Raw genomic sequence first — 23,648 nt, 5'->3', positions numbered from 1 at the left:
GGCATATTCTGCAACATGAAAAATTATGTGAAACGATTTAAGTATGAATTAAAAAAAAACATGGACATGTTTAAAAAAGTTTCATAAAACTTTTTTCACCTTCAAGATCTTTGAGATTTCGAGATAAAAAACAATTATACAAGCATATAAAATAAATGCAGACAATTGGCACATAAGTTTCATAAAACTGAAAACGCGTGGACGTGTTTTATGACGTGGTCAGTGTGCTGTTACACTCCGGGCCACAGGGTGGCGGTAAATGCACTGGAACGATAGTGTAATTGCTTCAACTTGTGGGCGTGGTTTGATGACACGCTGGTGTATTGTGGCGTTTCTATTGGCTGAGCGGGAAGTTTGAAATGTCGATGACGAAGAAGAAAAAGAAGCTGTTATTGACGTCGTTTAACTGTTGGTGAAAATAAAGGTTTTTTTTATTTTATTTCATTATTCTGAGTGGAAAAAAGATTTAAAAAGTAAAAGTTGATATTTCCGGCGTTTGTTGACAAAGTGAGCGCGGAATGGACGTGTTCACATATTTACAGTGAGTGATTTAAGCTATAAGCTAACGTGTTAGCGGCTGTGTTCCGACAAATTCACCTTTTGATCAAATCTTGTTTTTCACTGTTTCAGGTGTTTTAAAAATACGATGAGTTCGTACACAGGAGACGATCCTCTGGACGCCTGGGACAAGTAAGTTAAATAAGCTTCATTAAACTAATGGAACAGCTGAAAGTGGCTAAGGAATATTAGTTTTTGATTAAAAAAGAGTCCGTGTGGTGGTTTCTGACTCAGCTGAGACTGATCACTGTTGTTGGAGCATTTTGAACTCAAATGTGTGACAGAGTTTGTTCAGTAATGCGGTGTTTGGGCAGAAAGTTGGCCACAAGGGGCTACCCACATGGAATATTTAGTGTTGCAGCGAAGCTTTTTGTGACCACAAGGGCTGTCCAGTGGGTCATTTGTTATCACATGTGGTTGTAGGTTTGTGGAATACCTGGTTCAGAATGTACCTGCAGATGGCGCCACTGAGCTGGCTGTGGTGTTGGACAGTCTGGTGCAGACATTCCTGAATATTGACAGATATGCAAATGATGTCAGATACGTGAACTACTGCATCAGATGTGTAAGTGGGACCAGAACTTCCCCAATGGACAAAATAAAATGGTCACTTTATTGACGTGAACTTATTTGTTCTTTCTTGAAGGCAAGTTTGGATGCTGAGCCCGTCGCTCTCTATAACCACATCTACAGTCAGGGTGTTGGCACACAGACTGCTGCCTTCTACGTGGCATGGGCGCAGCAGTGTGAGACGCGGGGTTTAATTGAACAGGCTGACACTGTATACCAGAACGCATTAGAGAGCCACGCCCAGCCCGCTGACATCATCATCAATGAATACAGGTGAGGTCCGGTGTGACCATCCCAACGGGACCAAACAGGAATACATCATATGTTTAGGACCATAGCTAACTGATTTCTATAATCAGATCACTTCATGATTGATAAAATCATCATATCTCTTTAATTTGCTGCAGACTGATGACGTCACATCAGCTAATCCTGCAAAACCAAAAGAAACAAAGATCGAAAAATGTGTTGGTCAAGATAATTATATTGACTTATCGTTCCATAGGTGAAGAGGAACACGTCCATTTAGGTGGACTCGGTATGTCGTTCTTTACATGCATGTTTGTTCCCGTAGATCGCTGACATTTCAGTGAGCCGTACTGCTTCTGTCCCTCTCAAGGTTGCAGGGTTAGACCTGCTGTCTCGGCCTGCTCTCCTTTAAGTCCCACGTTTTAACGTCTGAATCTGAAACTAAAGGATACGTGCCGCCACTCGACCACACAGCAGCAAATGAGAGACCACTGTGAACTCGGCGTCGTGTTGAAACTGCAAACCAAATGGATGAAATGTTGTTCTGCTGCAGGGAAACGATTTTAAAGTTAATCAGAAATAAATTCAAATGGGGCTGGTTTGACCAAAAGGACCAAAACGCCGACCCAACTTTTTTTTAATCATCATTTGACCTGACACCGTGTTCCAAAGTCATGGGGGAAAAAATGTCAGGTTTTTTTTCAAGGGCCAGTTTCATCACTGTTTAAGTGATTTGCTTATTTGTATTCTGAGCTGCTGTTTGGTCAAAATGATGACATAGATCATCAGAACCTTTTCTGGACTGATGAATTAATTAATCACCTGTTGATCTGCTGTTTCAACAGAATCTGTTTCCTGCTTTGGTTTTGATTTTCTTATTGAAGTGACATTAACCAAAAGGTCTGACTCTGTTCTGCAGACTGTTTCAGACACGGACAAGAGCTCAGACGGGCAGATCAGGTCAGTGTCTTTGAGGTTTTTTTCTTTCAGAACTTCTAAATATTATTTCTCACTCATCGTGATGTTTGTCGTCACATTGTGTTGCTAATGGTGGTTTTGTGAAGGCGGCGGTCGCGCTCCTCTACAAGAGTCTCAGCTGACCAATCAGATGTGGCTACAGACAGACTCGGCCACTCAGAATAAGGTCTGTTTCCACACACGCAGTGACACTTTTCCATGTCTGACACACACTAACGCACTGTCCTGTGTTCCAGGCGTGTCCGAGCCAGCAGTCTGCGCACGGAACCCTCATAACGTGAGCACCTTTATTTTCATGTACAAACTGGTCAAACCCGTGACGTGTCCTCAGTCATACTTTAAGTGCGACATCACCTCTGCTTTCCCTTTTAAGTTGTTTGAACAAGCCATGCACGCTTTTATTTCTTCTCGTTTAGACTACTGCAATGCACTTTATTCGGGGATTAGCCACTTTCCCGACTGCAGTTAGTCCAGAATTCAGCAGCTCGACTTTTAACGGGCCAGAAAGCGTGAGCATATTACCCCAATTTTGGCTTCTCTGCACTGGCTCCCTGTATGTTTCAGAATTGATTTTAAGATACTTTTGTTTGTTTTTAAAGCTCTGAGTGGACTGGCCCCGCAATATATCAACTGCCTCCAGGTTTGCACTCCAGCACGAGCTCTGAGGTCCGAGGGCCAGTCCCAGCTCATGGTGCCTAGGACGAGACTTAAAACTCGAGGGGACAGAGCCTTCTCCGTGGTCGGTCCCACACTCTGGAACGCTCTGCCCCTACAGGTCCGATCTGCTCCCACTGTGGAGTGTTTTAAGTCCCGTCTTAAGGCCCACTTTTATTCCTTGGCTTTTAACACTGCGTGAGTTGTACGGTCCTTGTGTCTTATTTTTTTTTTTTTTATTGAATTTTTTTATCATGGTTTTATCTATTTATGTATTATTTTATCTTATCTATTTTATTGTTATTATTGCTATTTTCCGTGTCTATGCTTTTGTTGTGCAGCACTTTGGAGACTCGGGTCTGTTTAAATGTGCTTTATAAATAAAGTGGATTGGATTGTTTCTGCACTGCAGTGTGTTGGACTATTTGAGGACAAACAGTGCCGTCCGTCTCTGTCTAACTGGCTGATTTAGGACAACTTGTATAAAGTGTGGGACATCTATGTTTCCAATCATCACTGCAGAAATCTTGACCACCCCAGAACTGCAGGTGGTGCCACACTAAATTTTCCATTAAATGTCATCCACAGGGTGTCGCGCTCCGAGAATGTAGGCGTGACTCGGCACCAAGACTCGCATCTCCCGAGCGTGTCGGCCTACGACAAGGACAGGCTGGTTTGTGAAGGTTCTGAGTTCTGCTTCGAGGAGCTCCGAGCCAACGATTATTTCTCTAAAGACAAAGAAAAAACAAAGAACAACCGCATGGAAACCAGTCAGTGAATACTAAATCACCACACAGGAAACCCACTTTTGTGTGTGTGTGTGTGTGTGTGTGTGTGTGTGTGTGTGTGTGTGTGTGTGTGTGTGTGTGTGTGTCAGTATGTTGAGCACCTGCAGCAGATTGAGAAATGTTACAGAAATGTCAATTTTTCCATTTGTGGGTTAATTTAAAGTTTGTTTTTCCTCCTGGTTTTATTTTAGAAGAAGAGGGACTAACGGAAACGGCCAAGTCTCTGATGGGGAAAGTGTTCCAGGACCTGGAACTCCACACAGAAAGACTGTGGACAGGCCACGCCCTTTCACAGGTCACATGACCCAAAATCTAATCATCATTAAAATAAGTCTGTTTTACTTGGATGTGAGACTGTGACTTCAGGACATCTCCAGCAGAACCTGTTGTGTAACAGTCTGGTCCATAAGTATTTGGATGCATCCTCTCCGCCATAGTGGAGTTAAGATGGGAGACTCCAGCTGTGATCGTTCTGTTAACTTTTCGCTTTAATTCATGCAGTTCCATAAAAATGTCACATTTTCATACAGTCATTTCGTTTTCACAGATCACAACTAACTAGACAGACTTTGATACAAATTATCACTTTTACAGACAGTTTTCTTCACATAGGTCAGGGGATGAATACATGAACACTTTATTTCCTTTGGTCATTCATAAATGCAGACAGTTTGTGGTAAGTCTGAGCTGCCTAACTATTGATCCAGCAGATGAATGTGTGACTGCACACTGACTCCAGCCACAGAAGTACAGAACTCCTTCAGAGGTGTTTTGGTGGCTTCCCTCACTGTCTCCTTGCACAGTCGCTCAGTGTTTGAGAACTGCCTCCTCCAGAGGAGCATCATAATGTTTGTGTTTCTGAATGATTCATGTAAAATGTTCATGTGTTCTTCCCCTGATGTATCTGAGAAAACTGGCTAAAATAAACCATATTTTATACGAATGAACAAAGTTTAATAAAAGTTAATCTGTCTGAATTTTGTCAGGCGTTAATTAAAAACTGGCCACTTCGATGAGGAGTTGGTTTGCATTTTAATGGGAAGTTGATTTATTTTTAGCCCTCTGCAGCAGAACCCGGTCCTGGGCTGGCATTGAACTCGACCCAGCTGCCCTTTGGACAGCCTCGCCTCCCCCATTATCTGGACGTCACGCAGGTGGGATTGGCATCCTACGCTGATCCGACTTCCAAACAGGAGTCCAGTGCAGCTCCTGAGCTCCGTCCACAGCAGGACCTTGTCTGTGTGTCCGTCCCCCCATCCAGTGACAATTCTTTACGTGGATCAGAACCTCCTTCACAGTCTGGTGCAGATCAGCAGCCTGTGAACCAGTCTCTGCTCGGACCCGTCTATGTCTCTGCTGTCTGTTCCGACTCAGTCTGTCAGGGCCGTCGAGATGAGATCCGTCAACCTGACAGCTGTCGGTGAGTGTCTCTGATTTTATGAGGAGCAATCTTTTAAAAAGAATTTAGAATTTTCAAGAAGGAAAAAAATACACTCTGCAGCTATTCTGGTTATTTTTGGTATTTGTGTTGTGAGTTCCAAGCATTTTTGGGTCTCTTTCTTTTACACAGTATTACTGTAAATTAAATATCTTTAGATTTTGGCTTTTTTGAGTTAAAGACTAAATAAATCAGTTAATAGTATGTATATAAATCTCTGATTTTATTTAGTTTTTCCTTTGGATGTGAGTCATGGTGATTAGTATTATTTCGTGTTTATCCATCCATCCCTTTTTTATACCCGTTTACTTCAATTAAGGGTCGGGGGGTGGAGCCTATCCCGGCATTCACAGGGTGTGAGGCGGGTTCACCCTGAACAGGACGCCACGCTGTTCCACGGATTATTTCATGTATAGATTTATTTGTTTTGCTTTTATGTGAGTCTTGTTGATTAGTATTATTTTATGTTTATTTGTTTTAATTTTGGTTTCAGGGATGTGAGTCTTGGCGTCGAGTCTGAAGAGAAGCTGGACAGTGAGTCTGAAGGTTCTGAAGTGGATTTGTCAATCTGAACGCTTAGGTTTCTAGGCTGTCTTTCTGTCTCAGTGTCACAGGGGGGCGCTGCTAACCTGTCCCACGTTACTCCTAACAACTCACTGGGGTATGTTCAAGCCACGCCCTCAAGGGTGCTGCCATCACCCACCGTGAACACACGCGAGGCACTGGGTGAGATTCGGGGTGGTCAACAAAATGCCGTCACTGCAGTTTTCTGTGTCACTGCGAGTAACGCTGCTGTCATACCGTCTAGATGTGATCATGGACATGTTCCAGGCCCCGACCCTGCTGGAGGACCCGTTTCCTGACACGTCTGTGCTCCACGCCGCGAAATCGTTTGATGCCACCAGCTACACGAGGAATGGTAAACCACGCACCACAGTTCACAAACAACACAGCGTGACATCACCATCACGGTTAGTTAATTTAATGAATCAGTTTAGTCAAAACTCTTTTTATCTGAAGTTGAAATGAAATTTAAAACTTTTACATTTAACTTGTTCACATAAAATCCATTATGATGTGATTTTTCTAGTTTCTGTTTAACTGCATCATAGAGACTTCAAAGTTCTGTTCACTGGTTTTGAACCGTTTCAAACCAGATAAAGTGTTTCTGTCAAACCGCTTTATCTTAAAGAATAAAAAAAAACAGCAAAGTTTCAAAGTCAAAAATTGATTTATTTTTTTATTATTCTTCAAAGGATTAAATGTTAAATGAGGTGATAATTGAACTGTTAGCTGTGATTAATGTTATGTATCTCTAAAATCAGAAAGGTCTTGTCTCAGAGTGATGCTGAAAAACTAATTCATGCATTTATTTCCTCTAGGCTGGACTACTGTAATTCATTATTATCAGGTTGTCCTAAACGTTCCCTGAAAAGCCTTCAGTTAATTCAAAATGCTGCAGCTAGAGTACTGACGGGGACTAGAAGGAGAGAGCATATCTCACCCATATTGGCCTCTCTTCATTGGCTTCCTGTTAATTCTAGAATAGAATTTAAAATTCTTCTTCTTACTTATAAGGTTTTGAATAATCAGGTCCCATCTTATCTTAGGGACCTCATAGTACCATATCACCCCAATAGAGCGCTTCGCTCTCAGACTGCAGGCTTACTTGTGTTTCCTAGGGTTTGTAAGAGTAGAATGGGAGGCAGAGCCTTCAGCTTTCAGGCTCCTCTCCTGTGGAACCAGCTCCCAATTCAGATCAGGGAGACAGACACCCTCTCTACTTTTAAGATTAGGCTTAAAACTTTCCTTTTTGCTAAAGCTTATAGTTAGGGCTGGATCAGGTGACCCTGAACCATCCCTTAGTTATGCTGCTATAGACGTAGACTGCTGGGGGGTTCCCATGATGCACTGTTTCTTTCTCTTTTTGCTCTGTATGCACCACTCTGCATTTAATCATTAGTGATTGATCTCTGCTCCCCTCCACAGCATGTCTTTTTCCTGGTTCTCTCCCTCAGCCCCAACCAGTCCCAGCAGAAGACTGCCCCTCCCTGAGCCTGGTTCTGCTGGAGGTTTCTTCCTGTTAAAAGGGAGTTTTCCTTCCCACTGTTGCCAAGTGCTTGCTCACAGGGGGTCGTTTTGCCCGCTGCGTTTTTTACGTAATTACTGTATGGCTTTTGCCTTACAATATAAAGCGCCTTGGGGCAACTGTTTGTTGTGATTTGGCGCTCTATAAATAAAATTGATTTGATTTGATCTGGTACGTGTGACCCTCCCACGGTGCCCGGAGTGACGAGTACAGAGGTTTTTATTTCTGCGTTATAATTGGATATGATTTGAAGCAGGAGAAAAGGCCAGACGTGATGTTTTCATGACTGTAACTGCAGGTACCAGGATGCTTATTTTAATTCGACCCAGGGGGGGGGGTAATAATTTAATTGTTTAAAAAATAAATCTTGTTTTAGCTCTTCAGCATTGGTTATTTTGTTTCATGTGTCATCATTTGTTGTTTATGTATTTATTTTTCTTCTTCTTCGAAGGAGGCGTGGCTTTTCTTGTGGAACCGCCTACCGCCGCCCCATTCACCATCTTCCAGGACGATGACAAAGAAAACTGCAGGTAGAGTCTGGGGGATCATCTGACAGTGGCTTAGTGGTTAGCACTGTTGTCTCACAGTAAGAAGGTCCTGGGATCAATCCCCACCTGGTCCTTTCTCTCTGAGCAAGGCAGCATCTCTCCATGTGCAGTCAGGTGCCAGACTGTGGCTCTCTACTGCCTCTAGTGGTTGGTTTGTGTCTAATTGTAATTAGATGGTTAATCGCAGAGGAAACGTTCTGGCTCTTCTTCTTTGGTTCTTCAGTGGTCTCTGATCTCATGGAAATATCTCCAGATTGTTTAATTTTTTTCTGATCCAAGGAATTTATTAATTATTGGCTCTTGTTCCTATCACATTTTTGTATTTTTCAGCGTGATTGGTGACACTGCTGCAGAGAAGGGACCAATCAGAGCTCTGGCTGAAATCCCAATGAGAAAATCAGTCAAACCCATGGTGAGTGCCAGCATGTGTGGAGCGTGTCTGATGGACTTGTCCTCTTTTTACATCTTGAGCTCTTTGATCTGTGTCTCCTGTTCAGGAAGCACTTGTGGACTTGATGCCAGATGAGAGCACCACGTGGGGAGCTCACAACAACTCCCTCAACTCGCTGGCGGCGTGTCCCAACAGCACCTCAGACTTCGCCATGTTGGCCCAGTTTGTCTCCACGCCATTCACACACAAATCGTCTTTCAACAATGTCTACCAGGACCAAGGTACTCACGTGGTCTCAAACCTAGCACCTGGTTTAAGTGTCTTTTTTGCAGTGTCGGGAATCAGAGGAAGAAAAACCATCTGAGTGAAGCCCTTTGACCTTTAACAGTCGCACTTTGTTGCACTTTCATGATCTCAGGTTGCACTCAAGTTTGTGAAAATATGACACTGTAGTGATCCCTCGTTTATCGCGGGACTTACGTTCTAAAAATAACCTGTGATTGGCGAAATGCGCAAAGTAGTCAGCTTTATTTTTTACAATTATTGTAGATGTTTTAAGGCTATAAAACCCCTCACTACACACTTTATACACTTTTCTCAAACAGGCATTAACATTTTCTCACTTTTCTCTCCTGTGTAAACAGTCTCAAAGTTCAAACCTTAGTAGAAAAATAAGTCCAGTATTATAGAATGAAACCAAAGATTAAAACCTGTTTTCAGGCCCAAACATTTGTTTGAGAAATAAAAATAGAATGTTTTCCTATAAATAATTATGATGGCTTTTAGAACTAACAAATTAAATTTTAACGATCAACCTACGAGGTTGGACACATAAGAAATTATTAATAGTGACTGACCAGTATTTCACAGTTGCTCTGATCGCGCCTCAGCGAGTGACACCTTGGTGCAGGTGTCTTTTTCCAAGTGAAGAACACAGTTATGGGTAGTTGTTGGCGCTCTTTTTGTTCTGGGTGAGAAGATTCTTATAAACAGACACACGCAGAACACAATGCGCGTGCTGTTTCTTCACTCACTGCCTCCAGTGTTACCATTGAGGGACAGATGCGGGACCCGCAAAGAGTACAAGTCATTAAAAAGATACAAACTTCTCTCAGTGGCTACGGAGTTCTGCGGCTGCAGTTACCGAGACCATGCAGCGCTGCAGATTTTTCTGCAAGAAGTCTATCCTTGCGGGCTGCCGGAGCACTCTGCATCAAAACAGTGAGCGTAGTCTCTAGACCTCTTGCCAGAGTTTGGCCGCAACTCCGCACAGCAGACAGTGGGGCGGTGTGAGTGGCCCCCTGCGGCGCTTACCGAGCCCGCAGACTCGGTAAGCACATCGGAGGCAGTGAGAGCAATCGTGGTGATGCTGACTGGTGCCGCGACCAAGCCCGCCTGATAAGGACGTAGAACACAATGCGCTGTTAGGAAAAAAAAAAGAAGCAGCATGCAAAATTGCACAAAAAAAAAATCTGCGAAACTGCGAGGCCGCAAAAAGTGAACCGCGTTTTTGTGAGGGACCACTGTAATGTCTTTGACGTGTGTCACATGATTCATAATTAAATGTAACACAAGTTTTATTTATTTGTTTGTTTTTGCAGAAACTAACGGTGAGGGTGAAGATGCTGATGCTTATCTCAGACGTCAGACAAATAAACTCAGGTAATCAATAAACTGATCAATGAGTTCATCATGTTGAAACCATAAATGACTTTTTCCAGAAAGTGTTTGATGTCCAAATGTCCTCAGAGAGAAATAAGAACTTTAAACCATCATCTGGTTCTGCTGGTAACTGGTCACTTCAGTTATTGATCCGTAACTGATCATAACTGAAAGCAGCTGATCGGACGGGACATGTTTTACTGACTCCTGAAGAAACCGGAATGTTTGAACGATTTTCATGTTTCTTGTTGTTGCTGTTTTTGTTTGGATGGTTGGACGTCCCACACGTGTCCAGCAGTGTTTCGTCCTCCTGCTGATGTCTCTCGAGTCACTTCTCTGTAAATGTTTCTCTTTCAGTCCCATCATAGAACAGAGTCCCTCAGACGACACGGGTTCGGTGCCCGCCGTTGACCAGCTGGCGCCAACTTCAGCCAGACACGGCACCATCGTGGGCGACGAGCTCGCCGCCGCTCAGCACTGCATGACGTCCACCATCACCATGGCGCAGGCCGCGGTGGAGCTGTCCTTCAGGGACCAGACTCTGGCTCCCACCGACTCCTCTGTTCCCAGGACCACAGGTCCAGACTGGACTGTGTGCACCAGCACCGAACTGATACTGGACACCTCAGTCAAATCTGGGGGAGCAGGTTTGGACCAACACGCCAGTCCAAATCAAGACCACAGTCCCTTCTGTGATGTCCCCATGAGTCCAGAGAGTGCCCCCAGATATGACTGGCTGAGAATTCCGAGTCCAGAGGCCACAGATGAGCCGGACCTGGACGCCTTCTTGAGTCCTGTCTCAGACAAGAAATGGAACATTCCTATGAGCCCAGAACGTGCACCGCCATGTTCTGATGTACCCATGAGCCCCGAGCAGCAGCTTGACTCTGATGAACCCATGAATCCAGACCAACACCTGAGACCAGCACTGACCGAACCCGGGTCAGCGGCAGTCCAGTTGGTGTCGGATCCGTGGGACAGTGACCTCTTAGCCAGTCTGCTATCTGCACTGAATCCGCCTCTCACCTTGCACCCCCACTGCATCACCTGGCAGTGTGCGCTCCCGTCCATCGTCCCAAAGATGACCATCAACATGGGTGAGGGTCCCATTTACGGTCATCAGGATCAGTTAAAAACAGTCTGATCTGGATCCCAGACATTTTTATTGCCTCAAGTACAACCCCAATCCCAATGAAGTTGGGACGTTGTGTAAAATGTAAATAAAAACAGAGTACAATGATTTTCAAATCCTCTTCAACCTATATTCAATTGAATACACCACAAAGACAAGATATTTAATGTTCAAACTGATAAACGTTTTTGTGCAAATATTTGCTCATTTTGAAATGGATGCCTGCAACACATTTCAAAAAAGTTGGGACAATGGTATGTTTACCACTGTGTTACATCACCTTTCCTTCTAACAACACTCAATAAGCATTTGGGAACTGAGGACACTAATTGTTGAAGCTTTGTAGGTGGAATTCTTTCCCATTCTTGCTTGATGTACGACTTCAGTTGTTCAACAGTCCGGGGTCTCCGTTGTCGTATTTTGTGCTTCATAATGCGCCACACATTTTCAGTGGGTGACAGGTCTGGACTGCAGGCAGGACAGTCTAGTACCCGCACTCTTTTACTACAAAGCCACGCTGTTGGAACACGTGCAGAATGTGGCTTGGCATTGTCTTGCTGAAATAATCAGGGACGTCCCTGAAAAAGACGTTGCTTGGATGGCAGCATGTGTTGCTCCAAAACCTGGATGTACCTTTCAGCATTGATGGTGCCATCACAGATGTGTAAGTTGTCCATGCCATGGGCACTAACACACCCCCATACCATCACAGATGCTGGCTTTTGAACTTTGTACTGGTAACAATCTGGATGGTCTTTTTCTTCTTTTGTCCAGAGGACACGACGTCCATGATTTCCAAAAACAATTTGAAATGTGGACTCATCAGACCACAGCACACTTTTCCACTTTGCGTCTGTCCATTTCAAATGAGCTCGGGCCCAGAGAAGGCGGCGGCGTTTCTGGATGTTGTTGATGTTTGGCTTTTGCTTTGCATAGTAGAGTTTTAACTTGCACTTATAGATGTAGCGACGAACTGTGTTAACTGACAATGGTTTTGTGAAGTGTTCCTGAGCCCACGCGGTAAGATCCTTTACACAATGATGTCTGTTTTTAATGCAGTGCCGCCTGAGGGACTGAAAGTCACGGGCATTCAGTGTTGGTTTTCAGCCTTGCTGCTTATGTGTAGAAAGTTCTCCAGGTTCTCTGAATCTTCTGATTATATTATGGACTGTAGATGATGGAATCCCTAAATTCCTTGCAATTGAACATTGAGAAACATTAACTGTTGGACTATTTTTTTTTTTTTTTTTTTTTCCACGCAGTTGTTCACAAAGTGGTGATCCTCACCCCATCTTTGCTTGTGAATGGCTGAGCCTTTTGGTGATGCCCCTTTTATACCCAATCACTCACCTGTTTCCAATTAACCTGTTCACTTGTGGAATGTTCCAAACAGGTGTTCTTTGAGCATTCATCAACTTTCCCAGTCTTTTGTTACCACTGTCCCAGCTTTTTTGAAACCTGTTGCAGGCATCCATTTCCAAATGAGCAAATATCTGCACAAAAACAATGTTTATCAGTTTGAACATTAAATATCTTGTCTTTGTTGTGTATTCAATTGAATATAGGTTAAAGGGGATTTGTAAATCATTTTATTCTGTTTTTATTTACATTTCACACAATGTCTCAACTTCATAGGAAAATGGAGTTAAAAAATAACTGATTACTTCATTAAATAGCTGATGTGATGATGACGTGGCTGTGATTGGAGATGCTATCCACTGACCTTTAACTTCACATGGACCCTGCATTTGTCTCTCAGGTGTCTTTAAACTCCAGACTAAAATACTTCCTGTTCCATTCTGTCATGATGCTGTGACTGGAGCAACATCAGAGTCCAGTCTCTCCAATCACAGCTACTGAAGCTTCGCACTCCTCCAGATGTGTTGGTGGCTTCCCTCACCTGTCTGCTTCATGGTTCCATCCCACTGATTTGTATGAGGACAAGCGGCTGTAAATGCCATTTTGTTGTTTAACTGAAACTTTTCATGCAGTTCCATTTATGTGTGTGTGTGTATATATATATATATATATATCTCATGTATTGCATGAAAAGTTTCATTATTTATCGTAGATAATTTGGAGAGATTTTGAGCTCTAAAGTGCAGTGACAGTAATGTCCAGCAGAGGGCTCTACTTACCTGCAGCTGTTTGATTGACAGGCAAGGCATCCTTACGAGTTGACAGCGTTCTAGGAGAGGGGGCGTTTGCGACTGTCTACCAGGCCACTGACCCCATGACCTCAGAACGGGTGGTTCTAAAGGTGAGATTTCTAAATCCGCTCAATGTCTGTCCAGAAACACTGTAAAGTGCACGGCGAGCGCCCTGGGTCATGAGCACGATGAGGTTGGGTCTCCAGGTGCTCCTGTGTGTGCGTCAGTCAGACCCAGCTGGTGACTGTCTATCTCTAAAGTGAAGCTGTCTTCTGTCCTGTGATGTCAAAAGATTTGTGTTCTTGACCACGCCTCGGCAGGTGCAGAAGGCGGCAAGTCCGTGGGAGTTTTACATCAACACGCAGCTGGACGCTCGGCTGCAGCTGCACGAGCGACACCTGTACAGCAGCATCCGCTCGGCTCACCTGTTCAACAACGGCAGCGTGCTGCTCACTGACCTGCACAACTACGGCACGTTGCTGGTACGACCGTGCTCATTACTGCCACCAGCAGGCAGACAACAGTATCTCGAGCAAAAACTAAAATCAGTTGTGGTTTAACTGATCAGAAAACATTAAGAAAAGTCTTTTTTTTTTATCAAATGACATTTGAAAATCAAATGGTCATTCTTATTTATTTAAATTGGCAAAATTTTATCACACACCGTTTGTCCAAAAAATGTCTTCAAGCATTTTTCTTTGGTTTAAATCCATTTCAAAGTAGGCTCATGTGTTTTTGAATATTTTGGACTGTTCAGACATTCAGAGAAGTTTCTTCTTTGAATTATTTTTAATCTTTTAGAGATTGAAAATGATACTTATCTGGTGAGCATGTCTCATGATCAGAATCAGAATATTTGCAAGTATCTACAAGAATACAAGGAGTTCGACCCCTGTTTGAGTTGCACTCTCAAGCATTTGTTATAAAGCTATAACAGTGTTTTGTGTGTATAAATATACACTAAACGGTGAATAATTCACTGTAAAAATGCAAATACAGTCATTGTTTTCTTATGATTGGCGTGTTGACTCCGCCCCTAGAACGCAGTGAACTTGTACAAAAACTTGAGTGACAAAGTGATGCCGCAGCCTCTGGTCATGTACTTCACCGCCTGCATCCTCCACATGGTGGAGCTGTTGCACAGTGTCAACATCATCCATGCAGATGTCAAACCCGACAACATCATGCTGGGAGAAAGGTGCTGCTTTTTTCCTTCTTCAGTTTTTAAAAGAATCGCTGAGACTCTGTCACTGTTGTCATGATGACACAGAAACCCATAAATCTGTTTTAACTCAGTCTTTAAGAAGGTTTTTATTTTATTTTAATTCATTTAATTGTGGTGCTTCAGGTTCTTGGAGAACAGGTGTTTGGATCCGGGGGACCTGGACCATGGACTCGTCCTCATTGACCTCGGGCAGAGCATCGACATGGAGCTCTTCCCACGAGGCACCGCTTTCACCACCAGGTGTCTGACGTCTGGCTTCCAGTGCACAGAGATGCTCAGCGGCAAACCGTGGAACTATCAGGTGACCTCACACACGTGACCGTCAACATGTCGTCAGAGTCCAACATGAAGACTTGGCTTACAGAAAAAGAAAAAAAAAAAAAAAACACAGGAAGTGTCACATAGAGGCCAAAAAAAGAAAAACAGCTGCTGGAAGTCAGTTCAGATCTGAAAGCTTTAAAGGTGTCAGTCAGAAAATGACTGAAGAATCACTGGCAGAGATGAGCTCTAGTCTGACATGTGACCTCTGACCTTGTTTCATTGGGTAAGATTATCTTAATTTAAATAGTGATGACCTTTGGCCTCTTGATGTGGTCATATCTGATCAGATGTAATTCATCATTCAGCTAAAAATAATCCCAGATTTTTTGAGATGATTTATTTCAGGTCGTTAATACAAATTAATATTTTAACTTCACAAATGATTCAGTCATAATTTGAGTTTTCGTTTATGGTATCTTATTTTTCACTGTTATTGTTTTACAAATAAAACCTGCTGCATATTGTTTCTTCCAAAATGATTTTCCTCTTGGTGCTCAGATTTTCTGATTACAGGGTGAATGTGGAAATATGTTTTTAACTGTGTGTTGGCAGCCCTTTATTGTGAAGGTCCTTTGTGTGTTTTCAGACGGATTACTTTGGCGTGGCAGGAACGGTGCATTGTATGTTGTTTGGGACGTACATGAAAGTGACCAGTGAGGACGGCTGGTGGAAGACGAACGCGACTTTCAGAAGGTAAACTGATCTCAACACGTTGTCTCTGAAAATACAAGAACACAGTCAAATGTCAAACTGATTTAACTATTAACCTGTTAATGACTTTAAAAGAGTCAGGAAATGGTTTGAAATCATCAGATTTTTTTATTTTGATTTTGTCGAAGCAGAATATTCTGTTTAATGTTAAGTGGAAACCAGTTTGTTAGTGGTTCATGACCCGTGTCACTTGGCTAAAAATGTCTTAGAGCAGTAACTTCCTGCTGCAGGAAATTTAAAGTTTTACTAAGATAAAAACCACGTTAAAATATTTTGCTGTTAGAAACATTTAAATCACCAATGAATAAAACCAGTTCAAATCTATTATGACACATTTCAGGTGGACAAACATTTTGCCTGAAATGCAACTGTAGAATTTCTTGATAAATATTCAGACCTTAAAAATGCAAGAAATATCATTTTAAAGTTTAAGATATCAGCTGGTATATTTTTATGATGTAAAGATTTTGTGTCGGGCACAGAACAGACTCCCTCAGTGTGTGTCTGAATCACAGCTTTTCTCTAAATCCTTCACAAAGCTGCACCAACTGCACATCAGTCACGTGTGCACGATTAGTACATGTGAGTCCCGCCCTGCAAACTGCTGCCCCTCCCACTTCACAAAGAGACTCTGACTGACAAATTCCTACAAAACAAAAACAAAACTTCTTCAGACTGGAATCAGCAAAGTTCTGTGACCAAATGAGCTGCTCCAAGGCTCCAACTGAAGTTCCTTCCCTCAGTTCAGGAGGGGGAGGTGCCAAAGGGGAGGTGTAAGGGAGATGCTAGTGTGACATCTAGTGGCGTTAGATTGTGTATTGCACCTTATTTTGAAGATTGGCCAGCAGATGTCGCCACATGTAATTGTATCAAAGCTTCAAAACAGTGAACCAGTGTTTCAGAATGCTTAATTTTCTCTGTCACTAATTTTCATGAATAAAATACATCAACAGCCACTAATTATTACCACGTATGCCCGGATAGACTTATAATCATGAATACTTTGATTTTGTGTTGCGAACCAGGACGTTAATTAACGTGTGATGATGTAAAACACTTACTGAAGAACGAAGCAGAGACCAACTCACCCAGATCGTCTCGCATAATGTCTAATCCAGTGTGCTTCTCTGTGTGCCTTTAAAACAGACTGATTCATAGCGCACGCAAACCACTTTGGCATAAATTTAAAAATGAATAAATACGCAAAAATGTGCAAACTAATTCTCATTCCTATAGCTGGCAATCAAAATGGGATTCAGCATTTCGACTGATCATCCAATCATTGTGCAGAACTCCAGTGTCCAGGCCCGCCCACAGCTCCATTCACCCCCAGAGACGCTCAGGGTCTGGGGCAGGACAAAATCGTGGCTTTATCCAATGACCGTCGCGTTTCGTGACAATGGGGAAAAACCTTTCCAGGCAGGTATATTGAAGTGAACAGACGCTCGGCTTCTACAGGAAAATGCACTGACCACAGACCGAATGAGAAAAGATTTGTGAGAAGTTAACAAAATACTCAATCAATTTGTGATAAGTAGCTGATTCTGAATGAACTCGTCTTCAAGATGAATGTGTTCTAACGCATTTGTAGTCAATGAAATGATAACAAACTGTATATATTTGACCATTTAATTTTTTTGACATTCTAGGGGAAGCTGAGCTTCACTTGCAGTCTGAGAGAAATCTGCTCCTGGCGTACCCAATCTTACGCCTTTTCCAAGTCCACAAAACACATGTAGACTGGATGGGCATACACCCCTCCAGGCCCCCCCCCTCCAGGATCCTTGTAAATTGGACTCATTTCCTCTGGGGGTTGTGCCTCCACCAGTGCTGCACCTTGTCACTAATCCTGTTTGTAATATTCATGGACAGAATATCGGGGTGTAGTTCCGGGGGGGTGGGGTTCCATCTTGGTGGCCTCATCACAACCTCAACACTCAAGTTCTTGAACATGGAACATTTCACAATTTGACACCAGTTTACACACATAGTACACCAAACTGTACTGCACTGCCATTATCTTCGGCCAAACAGATCCTGGGGTTCACAATGACACCGACCTTAACAGAATAGAAAATATCAACAAATTTAGACTTTCAAAATATGGAAAAATTCCTCAGTTGACAAAAGAACATTATGTACATGCTACAATGTTCACACCACCTTCCAAAAAAGAGAGAGGTGTGTGTGTGGGGGGGGGGGGGGGGAGAATGTGTGATCTAAGTAGAGCTGGGTAAGTAAGTCCCTTCGGCTGCTCCCTTGTTTGCACTCGGGGTCGCCACAGCAAATCCAAGGTGGGTCTGCATGTTGAATTGGCACAGGTTTTACGCCGGATGCCCTTCCTGACGCAACTCCACATTACATGGAGAAATGTGGCAGGGGTGGGATTTGAACCTGAAACCAAGCGCATTAACCACTTTTGATTCAAATTTAAAGAATGGATTCCGATTCTTAAGTTTCAGAATTGATTATTTCGAATTAATTCGATCCCATCTTGATTTGGGTTAGGGTTATTAAACCATTTTTTGAGCTGTTACCTGATTGTCTAGTTATGCAACACATTAATACTACTTCACAAAATGTGGCCCTCAAAATGCAGGCAATAGTGTTTCAGAGAGTTATAAATTAAAAAAATTTTCAGGGGGGAAACAGCCCCAGTCTCACCCAACATAACTTGCACTTTTAGCAGAACTCCTGCTGCGGTGGAAAAGTTCTCCTAAGTTGTCCTGCAGCAGGAGAACACGCCTATGGAATAAGTACTCACACAGTCCACCCCAGAGAACCCTCGTGCGCTGTCCCATGGAAATGGCACATTATGAGCAATGAAAAAATACAGAAAAGCTACTGTGAGAAATATAAACGGTGGACTATTCTCTTTTCTTGCCTGCAACAACAGTCCTGTTGTCACCGACCAAAAGGTCCCCCCTAAAAATCAGTCTGCCTGCCTTCACCGCACATGCCTTATTTCAGACCACAGCAGCTCGTCTGTGAGAGAGACTCTCTTCATCCAAAGCAATCAAAAGGAATAATGTGATTATTAACCATCAGTTGATAAAGTAAAGCCTCTTAAATCATTCTAAAGTCAGTTTGAAGCAGAAACGAGGCTGTTATAAGCAGAAAACAATGCCGCGGTTCACAGATTATCACTCGTTTCTGTTTAAAACGGCACACCAGTCATCATCTACTTCAGCAACGGATATGTGAAGCTTTTGTACAACAATCATTTCCACATAAATTCAGCATTATTTCATCATAAAAGACAGAGGAAGCGATCAGACCACCATGGCTACACGAGCAGTCCCAGCTCCTTACGCATTTTTTCCATCATCGCCCTTCTCGTGAAAGGGTAGTTCAGTAAAGATCGCACCGGTGAGGTGAAAGCAGCTTCTCAACTGTTATCGTCGCCATCATCTCTATGCCTGACTGAATGACCTGATACATCATCGCTGACTGTAGCAATCTAATTTTCCCGCATTTTCTGTAGCAGGGGCGAAAATTCTATCGCCCCAACCCATTAAATCTGGCGCTGCAGATTGGCGAAATATTTATTATTTTCTTTAGCAACCATACACAATTGGTCACTTTGCTGCACTTCAAGGGGCTCTTGAGTGGGCGCTCAAGAAGAGAAATGATATGTTCTGTTGGTGTAAATGTTGTTTTAATAATTCAGATTAGATTTAGGCACATACTATTAAGTAAAACTGACATTGATAATACTTTTTTAAAATGTATATATTTCATCATTGTTCTCCACATCTGGGAGGGCAGCACCCGAGCGCCTCCTATGGGCCAGGCGCGACTGCCATAAATAAATACAAATGTTTATTATTATAAATGCGACAGGAGATGATTAAACAATGACTGCAGTGTGTTAATTAGGATTTCTTAATGAGACATAAACTTCATGATGAAATAATTTTATAATTGAGTCATTTCAACTTTAAATTAAGTCCTCAGAGTATGGGATTGCCATTAATGTAATCAGGACAGAGCAATTTTTACCTCCGCCAAGGAGGTTGTTTTCAGTCGCATTTGTTTGTTTGTTTGTCTGTCAGTCTGTCAGCAGGATAAGTCAAAACGTTTTGAACGGATTTTGATGAAATTTTGTGGAGTGGTTGGAAATGACAAGCGGAACAAGTGATTCAATTTTAGATCACGATCCGGATCCAGATGCTAACATGTTAGCATGTCTATGGCATTTTCAATGTTAAAAGTTAGCATTAAGCAGTTGCAGCTGTCATCATGTTCGGGTGCATTTGTTTTCAAATTGTAATATTTCTTAAATTTATTTTTGTTTATATATTAATAATATGATTATTATATACAATTTTAGAGAAAGAGACAAAAAGAAATAGATCACTGTGCCAAAGAGGGAATCTCTTTAGCGTTAGTGACCCTATGACCTTCTTTAGAGAAGTGTTTCATAAATGTTAAAAAATTCATATATTTACAGTTTAGTTAAATAATAAATTTAATTTTGTCTCATTTGTTTTTGTCTATAAGCACATGCAATATCAAAATCAGTGCTCAGATGACAGTAGCTTCTGGGAAAGGTGCAAGTTGCAATAAACTGATGCCAAGTGCTAAGGATACATGCTATCCAGTCACAGCAGATGAAACTTTTTTACTACTGAGCAAACATCATTGTTAGACTTTTTTCTCGCCAGTGACCCCATGGCCTTGGCGGAGGTTTGTGCTTCTAGTTCAAACATGAATTTGACGAGTCATTGTGAATGTTTTAAAATTATGCACAATAGGGATGGGGCTTCTACCTGTGCAAATGTCTTTTTGACTGAACTTTGACTTCATGAACATGTTTTATGAGCCATTCATTTAATGTTAAAAGATAAAATGAAACAGCTTTTTTTAATTAATAAAATATTGCTGTTTAAAGAGCTTTTGATTTATTTAGAAGTTTAGCAGCAGGTGATGGTTTGCTGGACTCTCTGGACATTTAGCCAGATGAAAGTCTCCTCTGCAGCTTCGACCTCTGGTGGACTTTTTGAAGACACTTTTCTCCCATTTTGAATAGCAAAGATTTTTTTCTTCCCGACTGGAGTTCATGATGTCCAGCTCATCACTGGAAGGTTTTGAAGTGTGTCTGTATAGCAAATGTTCCTGATTGTGGGACAACAAAAAAAAAAAAGTTCTTAAAATATAAAGAAACAGTAAAAAAGAGAAATAAAAACTGTTACTTAAAATGGACTTTTTTTGTGGTCTCAGAAGGAACCAAAAAACCTGTAGCTTCATTTGGGAAATTTAAAATGTACACTGAACCACTTACAATTAAAACATTCACTCAGCTCGACTGTGATTCTGCAGCTAAAAAGCTAAACTAACATTAGCAGAGCATTAAATCTTCAGAAGTGCAGTATCATCATGTTTTATTTTTAAATTATTCTCACCTCAGACAAATTTGCAGAACTAAGCCCTGTTGCTCAAACTGGGTGTTTGTATATATCCAAAAGTGATGAATTTCAGAATGAGTGGGTCCTTCAGTTCACATTATGCCGGAGTGGCTGTTGTTTTTGAGGGTGTGTATTGGAAAAATGATGATTTTTTCTACATTGATTGCAATCTGCTTGAAGCAATGAAGCAGCACTGCGACCCACTGGTTCTCTGCTTCGCTGCTTTTCAGAAGTGGCAGGTCCACAATTTCTTAACGCCCCCTCAAAGCCATTTAAAGATCTGTCGTGAGTCACCTTTATGCTGATTAAAGTCATCAAACTTATGTTTTTATAGTTGAATTTAAATAATAATCTCTGACCTCTAATCAGTGAACTCTTCACAAACAGGTAATACCTGATCAAACGCACAGAGGGAAAATGTCAAACTGAAGGAAAAATAAATGTGATTTGATTCAGATCACTTCAGCTGGTAATATGAATGTTGCTGACAGTTCATGTACAGGCTGAAAAACAGGTGATGCAAAAAGATGAAGGAAGGTGTGTTTGTGTTTGTGTTTTGCGAGCATCCCCAGTTGATCAGGTGACCTTTTGTCCCCGGCCCCTCAGGAAACCACACAGTGACCTGTGGCTGGACTTCTTCCACACCCTGCTGAACTGTGGCTCTCTGCAGAGTCTGCGCCGCCTCCGCAGCTCACTGAGCGCCGCCCTGCTGGACAACTACAGGAACAAGCTGCAGTCGCTGAAGAGCCACCTGGTGGTGCTGCTGCTGGAGAGCCGCAGGGCGAGGAGATGATGTCGTTGTCCTTGTTCCACTTCAGAGGAAGCTGAAGCATTCTTTGTGTGAGAATAAAATCACTTGTAGTTTTTATTTCCTTTGAGCTAAATTAAACTCTGCTCTTCGGGTCTTTGTTGACTCATTTTATTTTATTCTTTTCGAAGTTTGTTGTTTCTGTTTACATTTAATTCATGTTGTAGGATTTTGGAGGCTTTGAAGTGGACATTTGAGAAAGGAGTGTTTGTACATTTAAACATGTAAATAGTCATATTTGCATACTAAATTTGTACTTATTGTATGTATTATGTATTTATTTTGGTGAATATTGTTTCTTTTTCATAGCCTGACAGAAACGGAGCAGGACGGGTCCAAGCTTTTTTTTTTTTTCTTTTTTTTTTTTGATGACTCTCCTCAGTGCAACCGATCAACAATATTAATTCAACGTCTGTCCATCAATGTATCATACCCTAATCACAACCACAGATCCGATCAACACTGAACAATGTGCGAGCCTGAGCTCGGCAGAACTTCAGAAAAAGGCTTCTGCTCACCTTGAAATGTGGCCACTATGTTCAGTATTGAAGAATCCGCCGTCCCAAATCGGTAAAAAGGCCTCAAATTCACCAACATCTTGCCGCTGAACTGGGCGGAAACACCATTTCTGTTAGGTTCTTTTATCACAGTGAGTCATAGCCAAAGAATTGGACACTTCAGATGTTGAGATGTTGTATTGTAAAGAGTTGTTACACTGATACAGTGAATCATCTCAGCACTGGGATCTGTACACCTGCAACAAAGAACCCAGATTTCCTTTCTATGCTACCTTTTCTTCCTTCAGCCTAAGCCACTCCCATATGGGCGGTCCTTAACCTGGCTTGTATCAATGTCTATGTGAGCTGGCTGCAAAGTGAGGTGAAGTAAGCGGGCGTCTGTTTGCGTTGCATTCAAGGTTGTTATGTAAAAATCTTATTGTGCGTGTTTATGTCTGTAGTGTCACGCAGTACAACAAGAGTGTTGCTGATTGGTTTTATAAATTAAACATCTATAAAAAGATCAAATGGTTTTATCAATTAGTCAGTTGTAGAGAAGCTTGAATCTTCGACTGGACTGGGCTGCTTGACGCAAGGACGTTTTGCTTGTAATTGCATAATCTTCCTCAGCTAAATTTCTTGCTCTGGTCGTCTGACTTCTGTCTTGACTCTTGTAGAGAAGAACAACCAGAAGCCACAAAAGCTGGCTTCTGGTTGTTCTTCTCTACTATGGAAACAACCTGGACAACTGAGAGCCTTCACAGAAACAATTAGACAGTTGTAAAAACATCAGATAGTTTGACCAAATACAAGGACATTTTGTGCGTCAGCCGTTTTGAAAAACAGTTCAGTTAAGATCAGATAGTTACAAGGACATTTTGGATGTGCATCATGGAACACTTACAGGCAGTTGGCTAATATTACACAAACGTATCTCTTTAAAATAACTGGTCTCCTTTAATATTTGAAAAATAGTTTTAAATTATTTGCAGAATATATACATGTCTTGCAAAACAGTAAATAAGGTCATTTTTGAGCTAATCACAACACAATAAGCCAGGTTAGCTGTGTCTGAGCCAGTCTTAGCTTGGCAAACTAATTTGCTAGCTTGGGGAGGTGATGGTCTAGTGGTTAAGCGTTGGGCTTGAGACCAGAGGATCCTCAGTTCAAATACCAGCCTGACTGGAAAATCACTAAGGGCCCTTGGGCAATGTTCTTGTTGCTCCAGGTGTGCAGTGAGCGCCTTGCATGGCAGCACCCTGACATCGGGGTGAATGTGAGGCATTATTGTAAAGCGCTTTCAGCATCTGACACAGATGGAAATGTGCTACATAGATGCAGTCCATTTATTTATTTAAGCTCTTTTCCTCTGTCAGTCTGGAGCGAGATCTCAACAGCTGCCGAGTTTAGAGAGAAAATTATTTAAAGCACATTTGAGACCTTTGACCAAAGTTCTGTATTTGGACATGGA

The 23,648-nt window shown here is 42.1% G+C and overlaps 1 protein-coding gene across 1 annotated transcript; it reads left to right on the top strand.

Annotated features, from left to right (window-relative positions):
- Window positions 1–432: 432 nt before the first annotated feature.
- On the top strand, window positions 433–21,990 carry bub1 (BUB1 mitotic checkpoint serine/threonine kinase). The gene is made up of 24 exons (XM_034161920.1): window positions 433–541; window positions 631–690; window positions 982–1,123; window positions 1,205–1,401; window positions 2,297–2,337; window positions 2,442–2,521; window positions 2,592–2,632; window positions 3,598–3,779; window positions 3,989–4,092; window positions 4,856–5,217; window positions 5,729–5,769; window positions 5,842–5,961; window positions 6,044–6,154; window positions 7,776–7,854; window positions 8,203–8,284; window positions 8,370–8,544; window positions 9,865–9,925; window positions 10,283–11,022; window positions 13,217–13,317; window positions 13,528–13,689; window positions 14,248–14,405; window positions 14,556–14,733; window positions 15,340–15,446; window positions 21,479–21,990. The coding sequence occupies exons 1-24, from the start codon at window positions 519–521 to the stop codon at window positions 21,663–21,665; spliced, it is 3,534 nt and encodes a 1,177-aa protein (XP_034017811.1). The 5' UTR covers window positions 433–518; the 3' UTR covers window positions 21,666–21,990.
- Window positions 21,991–23,648: the final 1,658 nt, after the last annotated feature.

The sequence above is a fragment of the Thalassophryne amazonica genome, chromosome 21 (assembly GCF_902500255.1).
Source record: "Thalassophryne amazonica chromosome 21, fThaAma1.1, whole genome shotgun sequence".
Taxonomy (NCBI): domain Eukaryota; kingdom Metazoa; phylum Chordata; class Actinopteri; order Batrachoidiformes; family Batrachoididae; genus Thalassophryne; species Thalassophryne amazonica.
Note: the sequence above shows the minus strand (reverse complement) of the source record. Positions and strands in the feature narration are given on the sequence as shown.

Excerpts from the sequence above, each read along its gene's own strand:
- bub1 (XM_034161920.1), top strand. The coding sequence starts at position 519 with ATGGACGTGTTCACATATTTACA. Across the intron at positions 2,338-2,441 it reads AGCTCAGACGGGCAGATCAG|GCGGCGGTCGCGCTCCTCTA; the intron begins GTCAGTGTCTTT and ends GGTTTTGTGAAG. Across the intron at positions 8,285-8,369 it reads GAAAATCAGTCAAACCCATG|GAAGCACTTGTGGACTTGAT; the intron begins GTGAGTGCCAGC and ends TCTCCTGTTCAG.